This window comes from Anoplopoma fimbria, chromosome 24 (assembly GCF_027596085.1).
Source record: "Anoplopoma fimbria isolate UVic2021 breed Golden Eagle Sablefish chromosome 24, Afim_UVic_2022, whole genome shotgun sequence".
Lineage (NCBI taxonomy): Eukaryota > Metazoa > Chordata > Actinopteri > Perciformes > Anoplopomatidae > Anoplopoma > Anoplopoma fimbria.
In genome coordinates this window covers 23,314,750-23,338,614 of record NC_072472.1, presented here as the reverse complement: position 1 = coordinate 23,338,614, position 23,865 = coordinate 23,314,750, and the positions used below count along the sequence as shown (strand labels likewise).

The window sequence follows — 23,865 nt, the reverse complement described above, 5'->3', positions numbered from 1 at the left end:
ACACAATTCTAATCATTTCTGTGAAAGTTTCAGAAAGTCTTTTATCACAAGAAATTAAGAGCACTATTATCAATACAGAAGTTCTCAGAAGAATTAAACATCACAATGCAGATCGCGTATCAGAGGAAAACAAATTCCTATAGTTTGTGTGGAGCACTCTTTGAATGCAACATCTCCCAAATTGTAGCAATCGTAATCATTTATGATGAAGGTCTAATCCATCTAGCCAAAGCATAACTATATACTTGTACAAGAATACAATTGTGAAACAACTGGAATACAATCAACACAACCTTTAATAATAAATCTTGAGGGAGCAGGAACACTTTCTCACCATTCATAGAATAAAAGATTTGCCTCCTCACGCTTCCCTCTTCTTGAAAAGCCTGAGTCATAAATCATCTGAAACTCTGTTGTGCTTTCGTGAAAAATAATATCGACAAAATATTTTTCAATATTGCATAAGGCCATTAAAGCACTGTAAAGCTAGGTTAATTACCACATAGGTGTTGCACTAGGGTGGTGGACTTTAGTGATTCAGAAAATGTGACAATGTCTAATATATAACAAATTATATAATTTTCAGTTCATTTCTTTTACTTGAGTATAACCATGAATTGCATTACCCTACTGCAGTGTGCTTTTTAAACATTCTTCTTAAAGTTTGAATGTTATCTTGTAATTATTATACTGTCAAATAACTCATTATTTTTTACAATTTCCCCCTTTTTATATTTATTACTACTAAGCTGGTCTGAGCACCTTTTACAAATGAGCTTTTCAGCAACATTTAGAATGATTCATAGCCATTAACCTGTGGAGAAAAAAACACAACTTTCTCAAATCTTATGATTGCACTCATTCATTTGTGTTTTCATTCATTTAAAAAAAATATTTCTCCAGGCTAGTAGTTAGGAATACAAATAAAAGAACTGCATGGCGACTTTACGCAATGAATCAAGGCTGCATCCTGAAATGCCAGGCCTAAAACTAAAAGGTGTCTGAGGTGCGTTTAATGTACAGTTTTTACTATACTGATGGCGTTTTTCAATTAGCCCATTACACGAAATCATGTAAAAAAAACTCAATTGGAGACAATTAATACAGAGGAATGCTCAGTATGTAGAAAACAAAACTAATGGACCTATTTATCATTTATACTTAGGCAGCCTAAAAAAAACCTCAGATAGTGAACGGACCCTAGCTAACATTTTGGACAATGCTCCCCCCCCCCCCAACAGAATCAAACTGTTAAACAAAGTGCATACTAAAAGTCATTGTTGAGGCCACCGACATTATCTTAAGGGATGTCGCTTACGCCAAGAGATAGATCTGATAGAAGGGTCAAAAAGCAAAACTCGAATTCAACTGCAACCTCCACAAATTTTAAAGCACTTTTTCCACACTCTGAGAGAACAATGTACACAGTTGCCACTGTAAACGTGGAACAGCTGGTGCAACTCTGTACCTTGTTTCCTCAAAAACACCTAGACAGATAAATACAAGTAAACAACCAAAGGAGGTTTAAAATAGATAAATGCTTATAGCTCAATTTGAAAGGAAAATAAACCAGTTATAATCATCTCATCTCACAGAGAACTCTAGCACTTGATTGCACATTCACATTTACACCTCTAATGAACATGGCCACTTCATATATATATATATATATATATATGACATTTGAGGCAAGCAAACAAGCTATACATTCAGAGTCTTCCTTTTGTAGGCTGAGGTGTGTTCATTCTAATATGAAGTATTGTCCCAAGAGAAAATCCACCACCACTACTTGTCTGATGCTTACACGTGGCTGTGACTCTGCTCGTGGCTCCAGAGACTAAAGGCCGTCTTGAAGGTCCTGTGACAGAGTTTACACATGTACTGCCTCTTGAACGTCAGGGCCGAGAGAGACGGCGCGTGGTAGAAGAGGGTGTCTGATTCCTGAGGGCCCCCTGCGTTCTCCATGCTGTTTGACCTTGACAGAGGGCTGCTGGCTTGCAGTTCTAGCTCGGGCCTCTTCATGTTGCTTGCTGACGAGCCGCAGGGCTCCGGGCTGCTGGACTCCTCGGCCATTACTGCGACCACTGGCGCCGTCTGGGCGGACTTGAGCACGGAGGCCTGTGGGGAGGGACGATCGGTGCTTTGAGGGGTCGCGGGCGGGGAGGGGGACAGAGACGACGGGTCTCTGTCAATCTCTTTGGCTCCAGGCTCGTTAGCGGTTGACATGTGGGACTGGAAGTGGCTCCAAAGGCGGAAGTTGGTCCTGAAGGCTTTGTTGCAGATGTGACAGATGAATGGTTTGATGTGACATAGCAGCTCCTGGTGTCGCTCCAGGTCTTTGCGAGAGCTGAAGAGGTTTCCGCACTTCTCGCACGGCCACACACCGGGTTCCTCGGGGCCCGCTTGGACAGTCTCTGAGTTCTCCATCTCGCTCACAGCCTCCTCTAACGGCTCTTCTTTCACCACCAGCCTGCCGTGGTGGACCATGCTCAGGTCCTCAGGCACATAAGACGAGGAGTCTTCTGAATCGTACATGGGCAGACCCGAGGAGTCGCTGTAAGTGATGACCTCCCTTGAGCTCCCTTGAGGCTCGTCACAGTAATGCTCCTCCCCAAGCATTTCAGGCGCCTCTTCGTTGTTCTCTTGCTGCCTCAGGTGAATCTGGTCTTTAACTGTCATCATGTTGTGGTTGTGGACCTCCACCTGGTGGCGCCATATGCTGAAGGACGACTTGAAGGTCCGCATGCACTCAAGGCACGTCAGTTTCTTGTACTTACAATGAGCCTCGTGGTCCGTCTTGACCGTCGGACTAGAGAAGCGGAGGCCGCAGTAAGGGCACACGGTTGCGTGTCGACAGCCCCTCTCGTGGTCGCCCTGCTCGAAGAGTGAAGACAGCTTCATATGACAGAGTCTGCAGGAGTAAAGGCCAGCCTCCGTGTTCTTCTGTTGAATGTTCTCATCCTGGTCCTGGTAGAGGAAGCTCTCGCTCTCCACCTCCTCGTCAGGCTTTTCAGCAGGATGTGTTCTTAAGTGCTGTCTGTACTGAGACTGGAACACGAATACTTTCCCACAGTAAGGACATATGAAGCTGGGCCTTGATCTCTTCTTAGCGAGTGCAGGAGATTGCAGACCCTGCTTATTCCTCTTCAACTTCCAAAGCAAGGCCTTCTTTATTTCCCGCTCTCGAACTATATCTATCAGCTTTTTCTGAAATTTCTCATCCAGCACAGAGGAGCTGGAGGACGATGCTGGGTTTTGTACTACACCATGCTGAGTCTGGCAGTGAGTCCACACTTTGAAGTTGGTATGGAAGCGCTTGTGGCAGATGTCGCAAGCATACGGCTTTTCGGGGTTGTGATACATATTTACATGGCGGTGCAGTCCAGCGCTGGACCTGAAAACCTTCAAACAGTTCCAGCATTTGAAAATCTTGTTCTGGGGCGGCTCCCCAAGGTTATCATTGGAGTCGCTGCCGGCACTCTGAGGTACTGTTTCTGACACTTCTTCATCAAGTGAGAGGGTATGTTCCTTAAATATTTTGTTCTTTTTGAATGGGTACCTTCTGTTGTCCGGCCTGTCCTTCCTTTTCCCAAAGGGATTGAAGTCGGACCGGGAATCTTGCTCGTAATTTGTTTGCAAGTCTCTAAGATTGACCGGCAACGCATCTCCAACTGTGATTCGAATAATGTCCATGGGGTCAGCGAGTGGACTGCTGGGCTCAGCTTTCACACTGTACTCTCTTTCTACCTGAGTATTTTCATCATACCTGCTGGGGTACTTTGACCTGAGAACCAGGGGAGATGTTCTTTTTGAATCGCCATTGTGAGCGGATGTTTCTGGCCCGGATGCTTTTGATGCCATTTTGACGACAGACTGTTCGCGGTTTTGCAGCTCCTTGAGCTCCAGCGTGGGCGAGAACACCGGAACAGGGCTGTCCATGGACAACGATCTTCGGAGTAGGCTTTTTATGAGCGGTCCGCTCCTGTCAATGGTCTGGCTTGGCTCAGTGGCCTGACCCCGGAAGGGCACTTTGGTGTGATAGTGGGGCTGCAGCCCCTCATCCTCCTCTTTGGTGTCCTGGTCAGTGCCAGACTGCAGCCTGGAGTGCTGCACTTCCGCATCACTGAAAGACACCGATGATGTCAGCTGGGGCCGAACGGATGTGATGTGCGATGAGTTCCCTTTCAATATGGAGGTGTAGGGATAGGTGGGCTTCCTCTCTGCAGCTTCACTCTGCTCCAATGATTTCCTGCTGACGGATTCAGAGTTTCTGAGAGATTCATACGAGTTGTGTTCCGATGGAGGCAGAGCAGGCTCTCGAGCAGAGTGGGGAGAAGAAGACAATCTCTCTGATGCTTTTCTCTGATAACTCGAGCGAGAAGGGTGGGTTGTGTCGTTCCGGACCCGACACACAATGACGCTCCTTGTCTGGACGTCGTTCTCGTCACCCTCTGAGAACGAAAGCCTTTTCCTGGACACGCAGTAGGATGCGTGGGGCCTTGTCGACGCGATGTTGGTGAGGAAAGGGATTCCAAGGCTGTAGCCCAGCTCTTGAATGGCTGCCAGGCTGCCTTTGTCCACAAACAGGGAGGAGGAGTAGATGTAATTCAGAACTATCTCGAAGGCGTCCGGCTCACAGAAGTCCAGGTTCACAACTCTCAGCGACTCTGCGTCCGTCCGTGTGAACAGGGTCTGGAAATACTCACTGGTGGCAGCCAGAACACTCTTATGGGCCTGGTACCTCTGGTCTGCCACAACCAGGACTACGTCACACATCTGGCCCCGCAGGCGCTGCTCATTCAGAACCCCCAACACTGAGAGGGCATGGGAGGTGTTGCTGTAATGCACTAGGCTCTCCATGGCTGAAAGAAAACGAGAGGATTGTGTATAAAAAAGCAGGAATGTAAACACAAGAGGAATGTTAATACTAAAAGGTAATCATTACGTGTGGAGACGGACATGAACCGGCACATGCACACACAACATAAGCCAACTGGAGATCAGGTACGGTTCCTATTGGCCTCTCATTAACGTGTCTATTGGCTTTTGTCAAAGGAGCCACAACACCATCAGTGTCAGAGATACAAACTCTGCGAATTTGAAATTGTATTATCCCAGTAATATCCCAGCCTTCAATTATAGTTTATTCAGCTCAACATGTGTCAATTATGCTAACATGTAAATAGCCTTTAAGTTAATGATTGGTTAACTATAATATCAAACAAATATAAGTGTCTATAATATTCAAAACAATCTAAATAGATATGCATCTAAATCAGCTTTTTAAAAATCCATTACAGTGTTAAAATGCTTTGCAGTCAAGTCAGCTTGATTCTACTGTATGTTTTGATAATTCATTAAAAAGTAAAAAGTAAAAGACATATCACTCTTCTAATAGAACAACATTGTCACTTCATTACAGAAATCTTATTTTTTTTATCTTGATGTATTAAGGCCAGATGATTAACATTTAAGCAATAATTTGACATCTTACTATAACCAAGTACAATTGAAAGACATCAGCTGCCACCTGATGGTAAATAGAGGCAACAAAAAGCCTTGAAATGATTTTATAAATTAAATAAATAAAAAATAATTTATTTGGACAGATTTCTTTATTTATGATAACTTCAGTTTAGACATGACTGGGCAGTGTTAACTAAGCTTCTTTGTTGATAAGTGTATGGTCTATGTGAAAATAACACTTTAAGGCACAGTAAGGACACTAAGGATAATGTGTCATCACTGGGATTTAAAACTCCAGCACTTAGTCGACTAATTGAACTACAAAAAAAAAAGACAGGCAGCTGCCCTTATAATTGAATAAGCATTTAAGCCATTTTTCAAGCAAACATTACAAATATGATCTGGTTCCAAACAATCATTTGTGGGTATTATTTGCTTCTCTCCATTTTATACAGATCAAGCAATTGAGTAATACAATAATCAGTAGATTAATTGATAATGAACATTAGCTCTGGTTGTAGGAACAGTGTGAACAAAGGCTGTCTTTTGTTGACCCTATTTTTCTTACTGGTTGTTTGTGATGATCACTAGAGTTATACACAAGGACATACAGAGTAAGAGTAATAAGTTTATGCAAAGGCATGATTATCTTATCTTATCTTATAGGCATGCCATCATGTTAAGAGTCAATAGGTATGGACATGCAGCTCTGTAAAGTCACCCTCAGTGACACAGACAAATGCAGGAAGCTTAACAAGTTGGCCTTTAAAATAAAATATTTAATATAAAGGCTTAGGCTAAAGCCTTTTAAAAGCACAATTTTCTGAGGAAGACCCTGCACTGGTGACCAGCTATACATAAAGTAGACATTGAGCATACTGCTGTTACCCTGCAGTATGCACTAAATTGACAGTTTATGAGGTAAACAGTGTAGGTTTGGTTTCAGCAGTGTGTGTGTGTGTGTGTGTGTGTGTGTGTGTGTGTGTGTGTGTGTGTGTGTGTGTGTGTGTGTGTAACCTGTATTTTAAGTTACAGGTACAGTTAAAATAATCTAGCACATTTTCCATATCATTTTTTATCTAAAATATAAAATAATGTTAACCGTTGCTAAATTTTGAAGGCAGTAAGCCAACTTAAAATCTGCCTATTTAATTTTTTTTGTTTCCTTGATAGAATATATACATTTTGTATTGGCATCTTCACAACAAAGAAACCCTCTACTGCCCTTATTTTGGATCTATGTTTTATTCCATCACTTTACATTTTTTTAGGAGAATAGCAACTTTGAATAAAAACGTTGTTAACATAACATAATGTTTACTTGAAAAACATGTCGTTATGCAGTTATTCCCTTCAGGCTGTAGACCTATCAACCTCCACCATCAAGTAAGGGCCGCCTGTATGTAGCCTGAGACGCAAAAACAAATATGCACTATGGAGATTTTAACAAATATGCACTATGGAGATTTTAACAAATATGCACTATGGTGATTTCTTGGTTATAAAGTTAACCCAAAATAAGAAAGCCAGGGGGGGGTTAAAAGAATATGAGATGGAAAAGCGAGGGTACATGCACCCCGCATCCTCAGCAAAGATTGCACCCTTGGAAGTATGCCTTACTAAATACACCAGTTCTGCAATAAATCATACTGCACATAATGTAGGTTTTAATACGTTTTTGTTGGAGCTGATATAGAGCTTTATGGTCTCATTTGAAGCAGTCGTGTCAGGTGATGTTAGGACCTTCATGGAGGTAGGGCTACTGAAAGAGGCTGCATTAGTTTTAACTAAGTATATTTATCAAACTGGCAACTGATTGTAATTACATTATCCAGTTATAAGACACAAATTCGTTCAATTTTGTTGGAATCGTTCATATGAACACATGTCAATCACCATCTGACATTTGTTGTGCAACAGGTTTTAAAGAACATTACATTACATTACATTAGTCATTTAGCAGACGCTTTTATCCAAAGCGACTTACAGGAAGTGTATTCAACATAGGTATTCAAGAGAACTACTAGTCACCAGAAGTCATAAGTGCATCTCCTTTCTTAAACAAGCATCTTAAAGCATAAACCAGAGCAAAAGTATAGTGCAGAGGCAAATTACTACGAAAACAATAATTGCAACAGACTAATACGAATATAATAAGTGAGAAGAATGTCAGAACAGCAGAATCAACAGAATCTGCATCAGACACTAACCCTTTTTTAAGCAGGCTTGGTACAGTTTAAGATCAATTTTAAGAAAGCAAAAAACAATATACTTAGTCTATCCTAGCAGAATCAAGTAGTTCAGTATCCCTCCAGAAGCCAAATACACAATACAAACATTATGTGAGAGGCCTATTTAAGGTGCATTGGCTTTTTACTTTATGAAAACGAAAACAATTGCGTCTTCACCTGCAAACAAGTGATATCCTGCTGCCCATCTTTAGGCGCAGGCTGAAAACTCACCTCTTCAAGAAGTACTACCCGGAGCCTTCCTCGTAGCACTTATTGCACTCGTATTAGTTGTTGCACTTACTGTATTCGTATCAGTTCGCTGCACTTATTGAATTTGTATTTGTTTACTGCACTTATCCTATTCGTAGTAGTTTGTAGCACTTATTATATTCGTATTAGTCTGTTGCAATTATTGTTTTCGTAGTAATTTGCCTCTGCACTATACTTTTGCTCTGGTTTATGCTTTAAGATGCTTGTTTAAGAAAGGAGATGCACTTATGACTTCTGGTGACTAGTAGTTCTCTTGAATACCTATGTTGAATACACTTCCTGTAAGTCGCTTTGGATAAAAGCGTCTGCTAAATGACTGTAATGTAATGTAATGTAATGTAAACCTTTTTACTTGAATAAAACCTTTGAATACAACTATTGACTTACTCCATTAAAGGTTAATGCATTTCTTTTGAAATATATTTCAACTTAGTTTTTACTTTTTATATGGAGTAAATGATTGTACTTAACATTTTAACATTTTAACTAACTGTACTTTTGCTCTGGTTTATGCTTTAAGATGCTTGTTTAAGAAAGGAGATGCACTTATGACTTCTGGTGACTAGTAGTTCTCTTGAATACCTATGTTGAATACACTTATTGGATAAAAGCGTCTGCTAAATGACTGTAATGTAATGTAATGTAATGTAATGTAATATCCATATTTGTTTGTTTCTTCGGGGGTTTTATTTTGAAAATGGTGACCGGAAGTCATGTCACTGATGTTGACGCTTTCTAAAATAGGCTCATGGGCACTGGGCAGAAGCTTTTCATTCATTCACCAGAAGCTAGTGACCATTTAAGTTGCCTCTCCATCAGAACGTGTAGTCCACATTAAGAGAACAACACCGACTGTCTCAGATTCTTGGGAGCTTTAGATCAGAACATGAGACGTGGCTCAATGTCTCATGACAGAACTTCTCCAACTGAGACGCCACTTTCAGTTCAGTTCAGTCACGAGTTAAATGTCGTAAGAACCGTTTCGCTTTAACGGTTTCATGAGGATGGAGGGAGGAGTTGATCTGAACGCGTTTCAATGGACTCCACCGCGGCAAACCCCGGAATGAAAACACAGCCGAGGAGCTGTGAGAGAGGAGGGGGGGTGAAGTGAACTTACCGTACCCCCGATGCTTTGTTAGTTTATTCAAAACAAAACGCTTCAACGTAGGTATTCAAGACGTAACGTCAGTTGTGGGCTGCAGAATATGCAGAATATGTCAGCTTTTACAGCAACGAACCCCCTTTCGAGTTACGTCAGGGAGGAAAAGGAAGAAGAAAAAAACAAAAACAGCTTCTCCTTTAACAGCACTATGTCCGCTATGTCCTCCTCTGTCTGCACTTACCCTGCCCCGTCGTCAATGTGGCCCTTTCTCCTCCGCACAGCCGCGACTTTACTCAGTGTTGTGTAGATTTCTGCGCGCTGGTCGTGATTCCATCCATCTTGAATTTGACGTCATCCCACTCCAGGGATGAGGTCATCGCAAAGAACGCTCGTCACGTGTACTGCGCTCTGATAGGCCGGGAAAGGGACCCGGGGGGGCGGGGCCAGCGGAAGGCGTGACGCGGAAGCTGATTTAAAGGGACAGGTGTTATTTTTCGTGTTAGCTCTGTCAGTTGTTCTGCTTCTTGCCACGTTTTTTATTTTGGCCAAAGATTTATCACCTTGTTGTTATTGACAGTGCAATATTATATTCCTTTATTGATCCCCATGGGGGAAATTCAAGTGTTGCAGCAGCTCAACTACACAGACACAGACAATAAATACACATACTATACAACTACACAGACAATAAATACACATACTATACAACTACACAGACAATAAATACACATACTATACAACTACACAGACAATAAATACACATACTATACAACTACACAGACAATAAATACACATACTATACAACTACACAGACAATAAATACACATACTATACAACTACACAGACAATAAATACACATACTATACAACTACACAGACAATAAATACACATACTATACAACTACACAGACAATAAATACACATACTATACAACTACACAGACAATAAATACACATACTATACAACTACACAGACAATAAATCACATATATACAACATTACACATTCACAACTAAATACACATACTATACAACCACCACAGACAATAAATACACATACTATACAACTACACAGACAATAAATACACATACTATACAAGTGTCTTGCCCAGACACATCGACTACGAAGCCATACTATACAACTACACAGAGAAATCCACTAATACAGACAATAAATACACATACTATACAACTACACAGACAATAAATACACATACTATACAACTACACACAGACAATAAATACACATACTATACAACAAAATAAAGAATAGAACTGCTCTGTCATTATTTTTTAAGTATTTCAATTAATTATAGTAAGTTCTCTATTTAACTTGATGTTAAATCACATGCTTTACAGTAAACTGGCCAAGAGTGGAGACTGGTGGTAGTTAATCTATTTATTTTTAAGCTTACTGTTTAACACATGAGTGTATATATTCCAAATAACCAGAGCCCACGTTTTGAGATTTTAGCAAAAAATACATACATTTAATAAAATTGTAATTATACATTAATAAAAATATATATATATATGATATTATTATTTTTTTAATTTATTTTTAAAATTAATTACTCATATATATATATATATATATATATATATATATATATATATATATATATATATATATATGTATCCACCAACAGAAGAGACTGTCTTTTGTAAGTTTAAACTGTGAAAGATAGATGTAATATGCTTTCCCCCTAACCCCAATGAAACCAATTAGTTTTGTGATTGAATGGAAGTCACTACAGAGTAGCAGTAGGTTTGTGTCATTACTGGCATCCAGTGGGGACTTGTTGCTATATTTATTTGGCCTACAGGCCTGTTCCCGGAAAGCCACAGTGCCATGACCCAATCAGGTGTGGCACTGATTGGTGAAACACGTGCGATACGGACTAAAACCATGTTCCATTGAGCTTGTGATTTTAATTTTGTGATGTAGCTGTGTGTAGTGACCTTAGTTGACTCAGCCTGGATCCCCAACCTCCCTGTATCCACATGCTCCACTGCGTCAGCATGTAACATTATCACTTAATGACCAATGGAAGTTTAATCAGGCACAGTTCCACACCTCATTAAATTGAAGAGTGCAATTACATCAATCACCACATTTAGAAGAAAGAATGAAACAGAAATATGCATGAAACGATTTAAAAGAATACAGAAGATCTGTAGAATTTTCTTTCATCAAAAGTGGAATGTATATTCACATTCATAAAGTCAAAGTGACAGAATGTTGTCTTTTTTTAGAGCATATCTTTGGCAGCCTGAAGCATCCCACTGTTCCTTCATATATAACGAGAAAGAAGACATGTGGGAACATGGCAGGAAAGTTCTCACTCCTTCTCACTTGACATTAATGGCTGACAAAGGCTGTTGGTGCCAGCAGCATAGCAAGCACTGCCATGGTTACCTGTGTTGAAACCAAGTCACTAGGGACTCTTACTCCTCCCATCCCTCATCTCTCTTCCCGGCATCATAAACATGTTTACTGACACCACCAAAGAATGAGTAAACTGACAACTTATCTTTTATAAATGATAAAAGCAAGGCCTGAGCTCCCCTTGTGTATATCATGCGACCCAAAGGCTTTTCTCTTGACTCAATATCTTGTCATGCTGCCACACGTGATGGCAATGCAAGGTATCAAATTGTCTGAATGTTGTTTTATTCTTGCAAAAACTGATGTAATTTTACCAACCTTGGAAAATGTGACTCCAACGTGTTCATAAATGCGATACCTACCTGCTGTCCGTGGTGATTTTGTGGTCCATCAGGAATTGATGGTGGTGGGAGCGGGGGTGGGGGGAGGAGAAAGACAGAGCCACTGAGGATTTAGTCTTTGAGTACGCCCTGAACAGTGAGTAAGCATCATCTCAAAGAGGAGCATGCACGCACAATGCGGTCATTAGATGTATGGTTGGGATTTTGATCTGTGGAAAATGAGTTGGATGCTCTCCGTCTGGGTGGCCACTGCCCTGCTGGCTCTCTGTAAGGGACAAGACACTGTGCATGAAGGTAGGCCTCCACGCAGATGACAGAACTTATTGCTTTGCCTGCTTTCCTTTGTTTTCTGTTTTTTTTAAATAATGTTTAATGTCATAGAGAAAGTAAAAATCAAGCAGCATTGTAAATTACTAATTCAAAATGTCATTATGCTACCATGGCAACCAACAGTTGAATTGACAAGATATATTTTGGTCTAGGAAATAGCCTGTCTGCGTCTGGCTACCATCTATGTGTTCACAATGTGACAAGGAATGTGAGTTTCCTGGTGATGCACCCGGTCCCCTACATCGTGACAAAGCCTTGCGGTGGCTGGATCCTCTGGAAGACATGTACGGTCACACTTTACAGGATGACCCATCAGACTGACCACAAGACAGTGATGGAGCAGGTGACAGGATGCTGCAGCGGCTATGAACAAGTCGGCCGTTACTGCGCCCGGCGTGAGTGTACTGCACATCACATGTATCCATCATCTGAGATTACAGAAGAGCACAAATTGCTCTGCGTCTTTGTGCAAGTGTTTATAAAATGGGATGATATTACATAGCTTGGCAGGCCGGAGACAGACAAGTTATCGGCGTGACCTTTCAGAGTGTGGTGCTGTGTGCAAGACACCAGATGGGAGCATAGAAAATATCTTGCTGCTAATATATGGCCTGTAATGTGTTATTTCCTTTTGAACGAAGCTGTAAACAGGAGTGACGAGTTCACTGCCAAGCCAGGATCCTGTCCAACCGCAGATGGATTGTGTCCCAGAACTGAGGAGTGCGAGTGGGACATGGACTGCCCAGGCTGGCAGAAATGCTGCCACCGATCGGGCCGATTTCTCTGCATTGATCCTGCAAGTTAGTTGAGCTGATTGTTTAAAAAATATATGTTTAAAGTAAGCAAGTATGCTTTTAAGTGTTCTCTATTAACAGGTGATTTCCCCCAAACGTTGAAAAAGTCACTGCCCTGCAGATAGTTACAGACAGTTCATCAGAGGTGAATGTTGTTTGTCATGGTGAAAGCACTACAACATTTGTTGTGCAACGGTGGCTACAAGTTGCAATTACAGGATAACTGTATAGCTCATGCTTAAATGTAGTCTTAACAGTAGCGCAAATATAGTGGAGTTGTAAAATCGGTGTCCTGACTACACAGCAATAACAACCATCACTTGCGCAAATAAACACAAGGGTGCATTTTATTTCTCATGATTCCAAGTTTTCATTGCTTATACAAGGAACGTGCTTTTATTTAAAAAGTCCCATGGTCTAACTTAACAGAACCTCAAGTCTATTTAGAAAGGTGTCTTGGTTCGTTAAGTGGTGTTGAGTCAAGGAGAGGGTCCATTGGATTACTTTAACAAAGCTTGGGAACACCTTGCTTTTTAAAAAAACGTCCCCTGCCCAATCATTTTTACACGGCCCCTATACATCCTAGGTGCTAAGTGTTAAAAAACATCTTGGTTGTACTGACGCTTTTAACTTAATTTTTTCAGGCTCAGCAAACTATTCTGAGAATGGAGGATACCGATTTAATGCAACCGTGACAGTAAAGACAGATTACGAGCAACTGATTTCCAGTGAAAGAGGACTTCTGAATCACACACGATTGCTACAAGCAATGGTAACTGCTAATACTAATACTGCTTATAATACAGCTATTATACTTCTGCTGCTTATATGATATATGACTAAGCTGCCAAAACATAGAACATATATCAAAGCTTCCTCATGTCTGTTTTTGATTTTCCTTTAAAAAAGAAAAGAAAAATGACACTCATTTTTTGTGTATCTCTATCACTAATAGGTGACTGGAGCTCTGAAGTCTGATGTTTCCGTTTATTACCTCAGCTCACAGCCCGTGCATCCCTACAGAACTGCCACCTCGCTGCTGATTGAGTGCAACCTTGCTCTTTCACTGCACAATGCCACGTCAAAGCTGCACCATCTCCTCAAACACATACAGGAGGTGACATCTGTAAGCGTGGAAGGTGAGGAGACACGGTTGGTCTGTGCAGCAGCAGCATAAAAATCTCTCTGAAGCTGCTCTTGGCTTCTTTTTTTTCTTTTTCTTTTCTTTCGTTGTTTATAGAAATGACGTTCTTGTACAGTTTAAGAATGATTCATATTGCAGAGAACACGGCGTTCAGGAAAGAATGACTCAGTCGCACCACAGTTTCCTTCTCCCACTGCTTCTGTTTGAGTGACAGTCATCTGTGGGATGTTTCCTGCAACAGCGGAAAAATAACACCAGAGCGAGCGCAGACACACATACAAGCATGCACGCAAACACACACAGAGATATTAATCATGAATCAGTCATACTTTTACATTTGCACAAGACACAGTAACAAGCGTGTCATACAATTAAACACACACCAAGTCACCTTCCAAATGTTCTTTAAATTAATTTCCTCTCAACACAAATTTAATTAATCACTTTATGCCAGCATGATAATGTACTTGCACCTCTGAAATACTTAGCCTTAAAATCAAAGATACAAGACGACTCAGGGATCAAGTCGAGCTGTATGTCTCATCCCATCTTGTAATTCAACAGCATAAACATGTACCTGTAACCTCCTCATATGACTGTATTTCTTGTTGCAGATGTGGATGAGTGTGACCAGCCTGCTCTCCAACAGTGCTCCCCTCATGCAGACTGTAACAACACAGTGGGCTCCTACCATTGTTCATGCCACCAGGGATTTATTAATCTTGACCCCAGGAACCCTGGAGCCCATTGTACAGGTATGTGAGTGAGTGAGTGTGTGCATGCATGTGGGATTCTCAACACCACCAAATTGACTTGCGTGTTTTTGTACCTCAGAAAACCTAACCGTTTATTATATACAATTACTTTGATACCACGTCCAGGGCATGAACATGATGGTAAACATCTTATAAAATAGAAATGTAGGTGAACTTTCTGTTTAAAGATAGAGAAGGAAAGAGTGAGCTGGAATGATACAAGCTTCTTTGTGGGTAACTTATGTTTAGGTGAGCCTTTCGCTTCACGCTCTTATTAGGGTGACGTCATATGGAAATGCCGTCTCGCTTAAAGGTGAAATTCAGGAAACAAGGCTTGAAACACAGCGGAGGAAAGTTCATCACCCACACTGACAACTGTGTACAAAAAAACACAAGACATGCTTCATTAAACACAAACATAGAATTCTTGTGGTAGGGTAGAATTATCAGACAATGCAAGTCTTGTCTTGGGGAACAAACCAAGGCCTTGAAATGAAGTAGAGGCCTCAACATGTGCCAAAGTAGTTCCTCAACGCTGCTAGAACCATGAAGTTGGGGTTAGATTTAATGTGAAGACATTATGTCAAGACAACAAACCTAACCTGGAGGCTGGTTTCTTAGCAGGGTCTGAAGAGTGAAGCCAAAGCAGAAGGTCCATCGGGGCGCGACTCCTCTGGTTGTAAACAAGTCTATGAGAAAATTACTCTACTTCTCACTTAATTTATTGCCACAGTAAACATTGTAAACATGAGTTTATGGTCTTAGTCGCTTGTTTCAAGTTATCTTTAATACAGCATATTCATTTATAAAATGATGGTCCCAATTATGTGTAAAATAGACTATAAAGCAAGATATGCTCTAGGGCGGGGCTACCTTGTGATTGACAGGTCGCTAAATTTGTTTTCTTCTTGTAGCTTTAACCCTTTCGCAGTGTATTTCTAGTTCATCAAAATGAATTGTAGCCATTTTGGTCGTCTAAAAATGTCCTGTTCAACGTTCAGTTGTATTTAGCCCCAACTTCTGGTGTCACTTCTGGCTGCAAAAAATCAAGATGGTGACGGCCAAAATGCCAAACTCCAGGCTTCAAAACCGTAGTCGAGAGAATAATGGGTGACGTCACCTTAAATGAGTTCACCTTTTATATACAGTCTACGGTATTTATTTATTTCCTTTTATAGCACTGTGATGTCAGCCATGCTAAACAAACTCTTCTGAGTTTCTCAACAACATTCTTCTGTGACACATTCATATTTTGCATCAGAAGCTTTGATTTCAACAACTCACTTTCTTTCTTCCCAGCTGACGTCGGGGCGACGACCACCACAGAGCTCCCTCTTACCTCCCTTACGCCCAGGAACACAGCGTACACCCCAGCCTTCAACAGCACCCAAGAAGACCCTCTGAGCACAAGCTCAACTGTAGAGCCGCCTCTGCCGACAACCACATGCTGTACGAAACATTTACATTTCTTAAGGCTTAATTAGCTACTGTTTTGTCCAAATAGAAAATTGTCGCTTTTTGAGAGGAAATAACTAAATGTCTAGAGACAGGATCAAATTATGTCTCGAGACATTTAGTTAAATGAGTTGTATGTCCATGTTTAACATCTTTTAATCCAATAATTCTCTAGCTGATGTAGATACATTTCTAGGAATTGTTTGACATTTTGGAGAATATTTGGAAATGAGCATAATTGCCCATTGAATGAATGATAACCCCCCTCTATCACCACCTTCCAGCGCCTCCCAGCATCACCAGCGTGTGGTCGGCTAATGTCACCGGAACCTCCTTCCGCATCTACTGGTCGAGCCAGTTTCAGACGAACCAGACATACCAGTTTGTTCTGAGGAACAGGTCAGAGGTCGTCCAGGATTTCATGACCAACCAGACCATGGTGGAGGTTAGGGACATGAAGCCTGGGATGCTCTACAATGTCACTGTCACGCCGTCTTCCTGCGGACGCCAAGGAGTCGCCCTTGGTATATCGGCCAAGACTGGTAAGCCCTCACAACTAAGATTGCAACCACTGATTACTATAACAGGCAGTGATACAGTAACCAAAGCGACAACATTGCCCTTGATGACTAATATGTGATGAAGATAGGAGAAGACATTTTTAACCATTTGGCCCAGGGCAGTTAAGAGGGCTGACATTTAATTGAAAAAAATGTGTCTACCAGGTTAGTCTTTTCTTTGTAGATGCTCAAACTCTCGACGCCACAGCCCGACTCACCAACATCCAGTTCACTTCTGATCTGCACAACACCAGCAGCCAGGCCTACGAAAACCTCACTGAGAGCATCAGAAAGGAGGTAGGTGTGTCAGTTCACCGACTTATTGTACAGTGGCGGAATGTGATCTTTGTTGTATTGTTCCATCTGCCTATCCGTCACTATTCTGACCGCGGGGTTGTCGGCTTTTTTCCGCCAACAGATCTACCAGTCTCTGTCTCCAGAGATGAAGGCCATGGTGGATTCCGGCCAGGTGAGAATCGAGATCAAAAGCTTTTCCCCGGGGAGTGTGGTGGTCAACTTCACCATCGTCTTCGCCCCCAGTCAAAACCAAGACATCGGTAATGTGTCCACAGCTCTGCTGCACTCCCTGATGAACAGCACCAAATACACTGTGGATGGAAACAACACAAGCACAAATGGTATATCTCTTTATATTCTCCTTTCTAACCATGGTTTCATGAAACCAGGGCTGGTAGGTAAAAATATAGGAAGTGCTCATCAGCCTGGGATAACAGTTTAATAATATCTTCTGACCATTACCAGGGCCTAAAAGACAACATATATTGTATCAAAAGGCAATGTAGGTATTTGAAAAATCAAAGTGTCAGACAAACTAAAATGTAATGCATTTTCTCGCCTGGTCTGGTTATTAGGTAGAATGAATGTGTAAGCCAGGAACCTACAGAACAATACTACAACAACAACATAAACCTGACTTACTGAGCCAAATATCTTTTGCTTTGTGCAGATTTCGATGAATGTGCTTCAGGAGAAAATGACTGTTCCCAGTGGGCTACATGTACAAACACCTGGGCCTCCTACACATGTGTTTGCCTGGATGGATTTACTGACAACAACCCAGAAAGACCTGGGCGAGCCTGTCAAGGTACAGTCTCACAGTGTGGTAGTGGGAAAGACTTGTGTAACACGGATTACATGCACTAAATAACCTGACTGTTTTGTCTTGTGCAGAAATCACAACAACCACCACTGCCCCAACAACCAACATTACTGCCAATGCATTCACCCCTACTGCCCCAACAACCAGCATGACTGCCCCAACAACAAACATTACTGCCCCTGAAATCAACCCTACTGCCCTAATAACCAACATTACTACCAATGCATCCACCCCTACTGCTCCAACAACCAACTTTATTGCCTCAACAACAAACATTACTACCAATGCATCCACCCCTACTGCTCCAACAACCAACTTTACTGCCCCAACAACAAACATTACTACCAATGCATCCACCCCTACTGCTCCAGCAACCAACTTTACTGCCCCAACAACAAACATTACTACCAATGCATTCACCCCTACTGCTCCAGCAACCAACTTTACTGCCCCAACAACAAACATTACTACCAATGCATCCACCCCTACTGCTCCAGCAACCAACTTTACTGCCCCAACAACAAACATTACTACCAATGCATCCACCCCTACTGCTCCAGCAACCAACTTTACTGCCCCAACAACAAACATTACTACCAATGCATCCACCCCTACTGCTCCAACAACCAACTTTACTGCCCCAACAACAAACATTACTACCAATGCATTCACCCCTACCGCGCCAGCAACCAATATGACTGCTCCAACAACCAACAATAGTGCCCCTGAAATCACCCCTACTGCTCCAACAACCAACATGATTGCCGCAACAACAAACAATACTTCCCCTGAAATCACACCAACTGCCCCAACAACCAATAATACTGCCCCAACAACCAACAATACTGCCACTGTAATCACCCCTACAACTCCAACAACCAACATAACTGCCCCTGCAAATACAACTACTACTCCCATAACATCTACTGCCCAAACAACCACAACTATAACCACAGCCACAGCTACTGCAATGATATCCATGACTTCTAACCCTACAACCCCCGTTGCCAGCATCACTCCCACCATAACAGCTCCTACAACTACAACTGCCCCCAATGACACTATGCTGGGGGCCATCTCAGTCCAGTGCAGGGTTGGTGCCATCACTGTAACAATTGCCAAGGATTTTCTTCTGAGGAACAAGATCAGGGAGCACACTCTATACTTGGGCTTGCCGGAATGTGCCATCAATGGAGGCAACGCCAGCCATGCCCAGCTGACTGTGGCCTGGAATGAGTGTGGTACCAGTCTTGTGCATGTGAGTTTTGTAAAAGTGATGTGTTTGGGAAGCTTTTGTGTGCAATAACTCTGTAAATACCTCACACTGCTAGCAACTTCTGTTGTTTTAGAATGAAACCTACTACACGGCATCTGTAACCCTGTTCAACAACATGGATATGTCAGACAGCGGAGAAGAGGAGGTACCCAGAATACGGCTGGAGGCTCCCATCATGTGTACATACATGAAGAGCATCCTCATCTCTGCTGACTTCGGCTCCATGGGGTACCAACATGCTGTCTTTATTACTTAGCATACTTTATGCATTTTTCTGAACAGCCTCAGAGCATCTGAAACAGTTTTTATTTGTTCTCTTGCCAAGAGTTAGATGAGCAGATTGATACCACTCTTTACATCTGTACAGTAAATATGTAACTGAAATGATTTTATTACATTTGTCACTAATTCTGACAATGTCACATTATTATTATTGTGATGATGTTGTTATTATTATTACAGCTATTGTCATTATTATTATTATTATTATTATTATTAATGAGTGTTATTATATAAATGAGTGTTATTATTGTTATTATAATATTATTTGTATTATTTTTGTAATGAATGCATCTTATTTTTTTGTTCATATTTATTCATTTATTTTTTGGTTATCACCGCTTCCCACAATAATAATTTGCATTATCATATACTGTATATTTATTTGTTTGTATATTTAAGTCATTTTTTCTTTCAATTGTTTTTGTTATTTTTACAATGTTAAACGCACATGTTTATTATTTTGTAATTTAAGTTATCTTTAATGTTATATTCTATGCCCTTTTATTTATTTAATTTCATATTGTCATTTCTATCATTTCACATAGCTCACATACAAACACACACACACACACACCCACAAACACACCGACATCACTCCAATCTCCCATACACTGACTACATGATTTTAGCTGGCCTGTTTTCACTGTTCTTGTCGTCCTCTTTTTTGCAATAAAATGAATAAATAAAACATATGTAACTGGAGCAAGCAGACGGCTAGCTTAGCTTTGCTTAAAGATTGGGAATAGGGGAAAACAGCTAGCCTTGCTCTGTTCGAAGGAAGCAAATTTCTGCAATCAGCATTGCTAAAGCTCACTAAGTAATCAGTAGCTCACCAGTGACATCCTGGAGTCCCGTTCAACAACAACTTTTAATTTTTACACTTGGAGTTTTGCTCAGTCTAAACAATGATATAACATTTTAATTAGTGAGCCTTAGAGTTGCTGGTAAAAATATTTTTGTTGTGTGTTTCTGTTTTATTTATGGCTATATATATATATATATATATATATATATATATATATTATTATTTTTTTTTTTTCTCACCCAACTCCAGGTATGACATGATCAAAGATTTCATCACAGGCTCGGGGACGTTCCAGGTGACCGTGCAGCTAATGAACGGTACAATACCTCTACCCAGCAACCACAGCCTATCCTCTGGCGATGCTGTGGTGGTGGAGGTCAGCCTCAGCATCAACACCTCCTTAGAGCAGATCAAAGTAATCATCAACAAATGTTGGGCCACTCCAACCCAAAACCCTGAAGATGCCTCCAGCCTCACCTTCCTGGAGAACAGGTCTGCTTCTTCCTACAGCACTTCCACTATTTCCATTGCTGTTATACTTTTAGTCGACTTATTTGTGTAATTCTTCCCTCACATTAATCACAGCTATTACTTATCATTTACTATAAATATTACTGGTTCTGTTACTTCAGGGTCTCAACCTTGGACATTTAGGCCTATATATTAATATATCCAGGTAATGGGATAAAAGTCTCAGCTTCTGCAGGTTTTCTATACATGAGTGATGCACGTGATTTATTTAATTTAAACAATTTGAAGCTCCCTTCATGCTTTTCAAAATAAAATACCCAAAGGAACGTTTCCATGAAAACACTGTAACTGCTGGGTTGACGAGGACTTTTTGACCCAGAAATAGGGTCACAGACAGAAAATAGGGTTGAGAAACTGTTCACTACTTGTTCTAATCCTCCTAATTAAAGGACTGTGATCTGGTTTGTACTCAGACCACTCCATACCTAAATATAACGAGCCAAACTTTAATTTCCAATTGTTAAACCAGCAAGTAAACTTACATTTTATAATGGTAAATTGTTATAATACTTTTCACCTCCTTGCTTAGAGTTGGATGAGAAAATCGATATCACTAAACGCTGTTTAAATATCAAGCTACAACCAGCAGCCTGTTAACTTAGCATAGCACAGAGACTGGAACCAGGAGGAACAGCTAGCCTGGATCATTATTAAGCTAGCACAACGCACACTACCTGCAATTTTACTTTGTTTAATCCATAAAAATAGTGACTTTCTAGAGGAGGTTGCAGCACATAACCTATTTTTACACTTTGTTTTTTAGTATGGATCAAATAAACAGGATACAAGATATTTGTTTATCGAGATTTAGAAGTGCTCTTAGGCAGATTTTATCACTGGAAGCAGCTGTTTCCAGTCTTTATGCTAAGCTAAGCTAACTCTCCTGGCTGTAGCTTCATCTTCAACAAACATACATGAGAGTGGTATTGACATTCTCATCAAACTGACGGCAAGAAAGAAAAGTAGTGTATCTCCTAAAATGTTGAAACTTTAACATGAAGGAAAAAAAACACCCTTGACCTTGACCCCCTGAACATTGTTAAGGATTGTCATTTCACAGTCCAATCAGACACACTGCATATCAGATGCAGACTAAGATTTTTAAAAACGACATTTCTGCAGTTCCTCGCCTCTGTCTCCACAGCTGTTCCCTGAACCCATACACAACCGTGTTGATGAACGGCAACTCCACCACATCACGTGTGTCTGTGCAGATATTCTCCATCGTCAACCTGGATGTGATCTATCTGCATTGCCTGGTCCAGATCTGTGTGGAGATTGGATCGGATACCTGTGTGCCTGTGAGTGCAACCTATTAAAAAACAAAATAGCATAGTACCTTTCATCTTCTATAGCAAATAACTAATCCCCCATTGTGACTGAAGCATTTGGTTGTTATAATGTTTAAAAAGAGATTCAAATTTCTTCCTTTGTCTTTGTTCATGTTTTCTTGCAGGACTGTCTGCAAAGAACAGCTCGGTCATCTAAAACAATTGGAACAACTGTCGCTTCTTCTGGTGCTCTGCTGAGGTCATCTGATGGTGAGTGCTTTTACACAGAACAACATCTACCTCTCACTCTTCTGCAATATGTGAGGTTCTGTTAGAAATTAAGTATTTGTCAGCTGCATGCCTCTGCTGTGTTTAAATATGAGTCAAAAATGGGATTTAACTACAGCTGAAGTAACCATGACACTTCAGCTTCTACTCTACTACTGACGAGCTGACCAGTTTTAAAAGCAGAGCAGCTATCAAGATCTTCAGTATCCATTATAAACTTGAGTGTCTCTTCATTTTAAAATTCCAATGGGCCAATCTAGCTGTTGTATTTCGGCAGAAGCGCTGCTGTCTCTACCATCACTGTGATGGAGAGGCAAGTTTAAGTAGCTTAATGGAAAACACACATTTTAAAAGCCTTGAAGTTGATAAAGTATCTTAATTTGAAGTGACTTATATATGTTCAGGGTGGACTCATGAGTTGAATTGAACATTTTAGCTTTTTGGGAGTGTGCTGAACAAAAGAGTTTGTTATTAGTGCCAGTACTTATAAAAGTCATAGTGTTTCAAATAATCTCTTTGTAATTTTGTTGGTTAAGTATTTCTTTCTTCCTTTTCACTGTATCTTTACTGATTTCTAATTCTATATCTTCTTGCAGAGTCCTTGGATGATGATTATAGCACTGTTTATATAGTGGGCCTCTCCTGTCTTGGAGTCGGCGTGACGCTTATCCTCATCATCGGCTTCGTCTGCATTTTCTACTTCCAGAGGAACCGCATTGGACACTACAACTTCAGCGTCAAACCCAAGCAGGAGAACTTCACCTACCTTGTTTTTAACACCTAAAGGTGCAGCAGCACCCGCGACCAAAGTCACAGAATTAGGAAAGATAAACTGTCTTGCAACAGCAGACAATTTTGGTAATCCATTAGAGAACAACTGCCACTAGGTGGCACTGCTGCACCATTCACATATTTGTTCTCGCTGAACATAGCAAGTCTTTGCACATTAAACAATGAATGAAATACAGATCTTATATATTTATATTTTACTTCCCCTCAACATATATTTAATGTTTTGTGATGATATGAGTAGTTGCATACTTCAATGTCAAATATATAGACTATAAATATTTCATGAATATTTCACATTAAAGAATATGACTTGTAACAAATTTAAAAGGTAAAAAATTCCGTCTTGAATAATCACAGAAGCAAGAGACAAATATATAAATTCACAATATTTCACCACATGCTTCACATCAAAAACTGTAATGCAATGAGCGCACTAAACTAGATTGTGTTGCATATTTTTGTCTAAATAATCATGTTCATGTTTAATACTACTCAAGTACAGTCATCACTTTATTGTCTTTTAGCTGCTATTTTTCTATATGCTATATATTTCCACATATTGTATTTGTACTGTTTGTTACACATCTGAAATATTTATTGTGTACCAGCTCTTCTCTTGTGCTGTAAGCGGTATAACTAAACTAATAAACTAAATTCCTGTATGAA

At 40.6% G+C, this 23,865-nt stretch overlaps 2 protein-coding genes across 2 annotated transcripts; one reads left to right on the top strand and one right to left on the bottom strand.

Annotated features, from left to right (window-relative positions):
- Positions 1–1,217: 1,217 nt before the first annotated feature.
- zbtb21 (zinc finger and BTB domain containing 21) lies at positions 1,218–9,398 on the bottom strand. The gene is made up of 2 exons (XM_054625843.1): positions 9,311–9,398; positions 1,218–4,862 (listed from the first exon to the last, which is right to left on the bottom strand). Exon 2 carries the CDS (start codon positions 4,858–4,860, stop codon positions 1,801–1,803), a length of 3,060 nt encoding a protein of 1,019 aa, XP_054481818.1. The 5' UTR covers positions 4,861–4,862; positions 9,311–9,398; the 3' UTR covers positions 1,218–1,800.
- A 2,616-nt stretch (positions 9,399–12,014) lies between these two features.
- umodl1 (uromodulin-like 1) lies at positions 12,015–23,191 on the top strand. The gene is made up of 17 exons (XM_054625232.1): positions 12,015–12,090; positions 12,279–12,521; positions 12,768–12,926; positions 13,565–13,692; positions 13,876–14,059; positions 14,679–14,819; positions 16,119–16,268; positions 16,559–16,816; positions 17,019–17,131; positions 17,253–17,472; positions 17,802–17,939; positions 18,026–19,212; positions 19,304–19,458; positions 20,567–20,809; positions 21,993–22,149; positions 22,305–22,389; positions 23,004–23,191. The coding sequence occupies exons 1-17, from the start codon at positions 12,015–12,017 to the stop codon at positions 23,189–23,191; spliced, it is 3,825 nt and encodes a 1,274-aa protein (XP_054481207.1).
- The last annotated feature ends 674 nt before the right edge of the window (positions 23,192–23,865 follow it).

What these genes read in the sequence shown, in the direction of transcription:
- umodl1 (XM_054625232.1), top strand. Translation starts at nt 12,015, where the DNA reads ATGAGTTGGATGCTCTCCGTCTGGGTGGCCACTGCCCTGCTGGCTCTC. An exon ending in ACAAGACACTGTGCATGAAG is followed by an intron (nt 12,091 to 12,278) that starts GTAGGCCTCCAC and finishes ATTTTGGTCTAG; the next exon opens with GAAATAGCCTGTCTGCGTCT. An exon ending in TGGTATATCGGCCAAGACTG is followed by an intron (nt 16,817 to 17,018) that starts GTAAGCCCTCAC and finishes TTTTCTTTGTAG; the next exon opens with ATGCTCAAACTCTCGACGCC.
- zbtb21 (XM_054625843.1), bottom strand. Translation starts at nt 4,860, where the DNA reads ATGGAGAGCCTAGTGCATTACAGCAACACCTCCCATGCCCTCTCAGTG.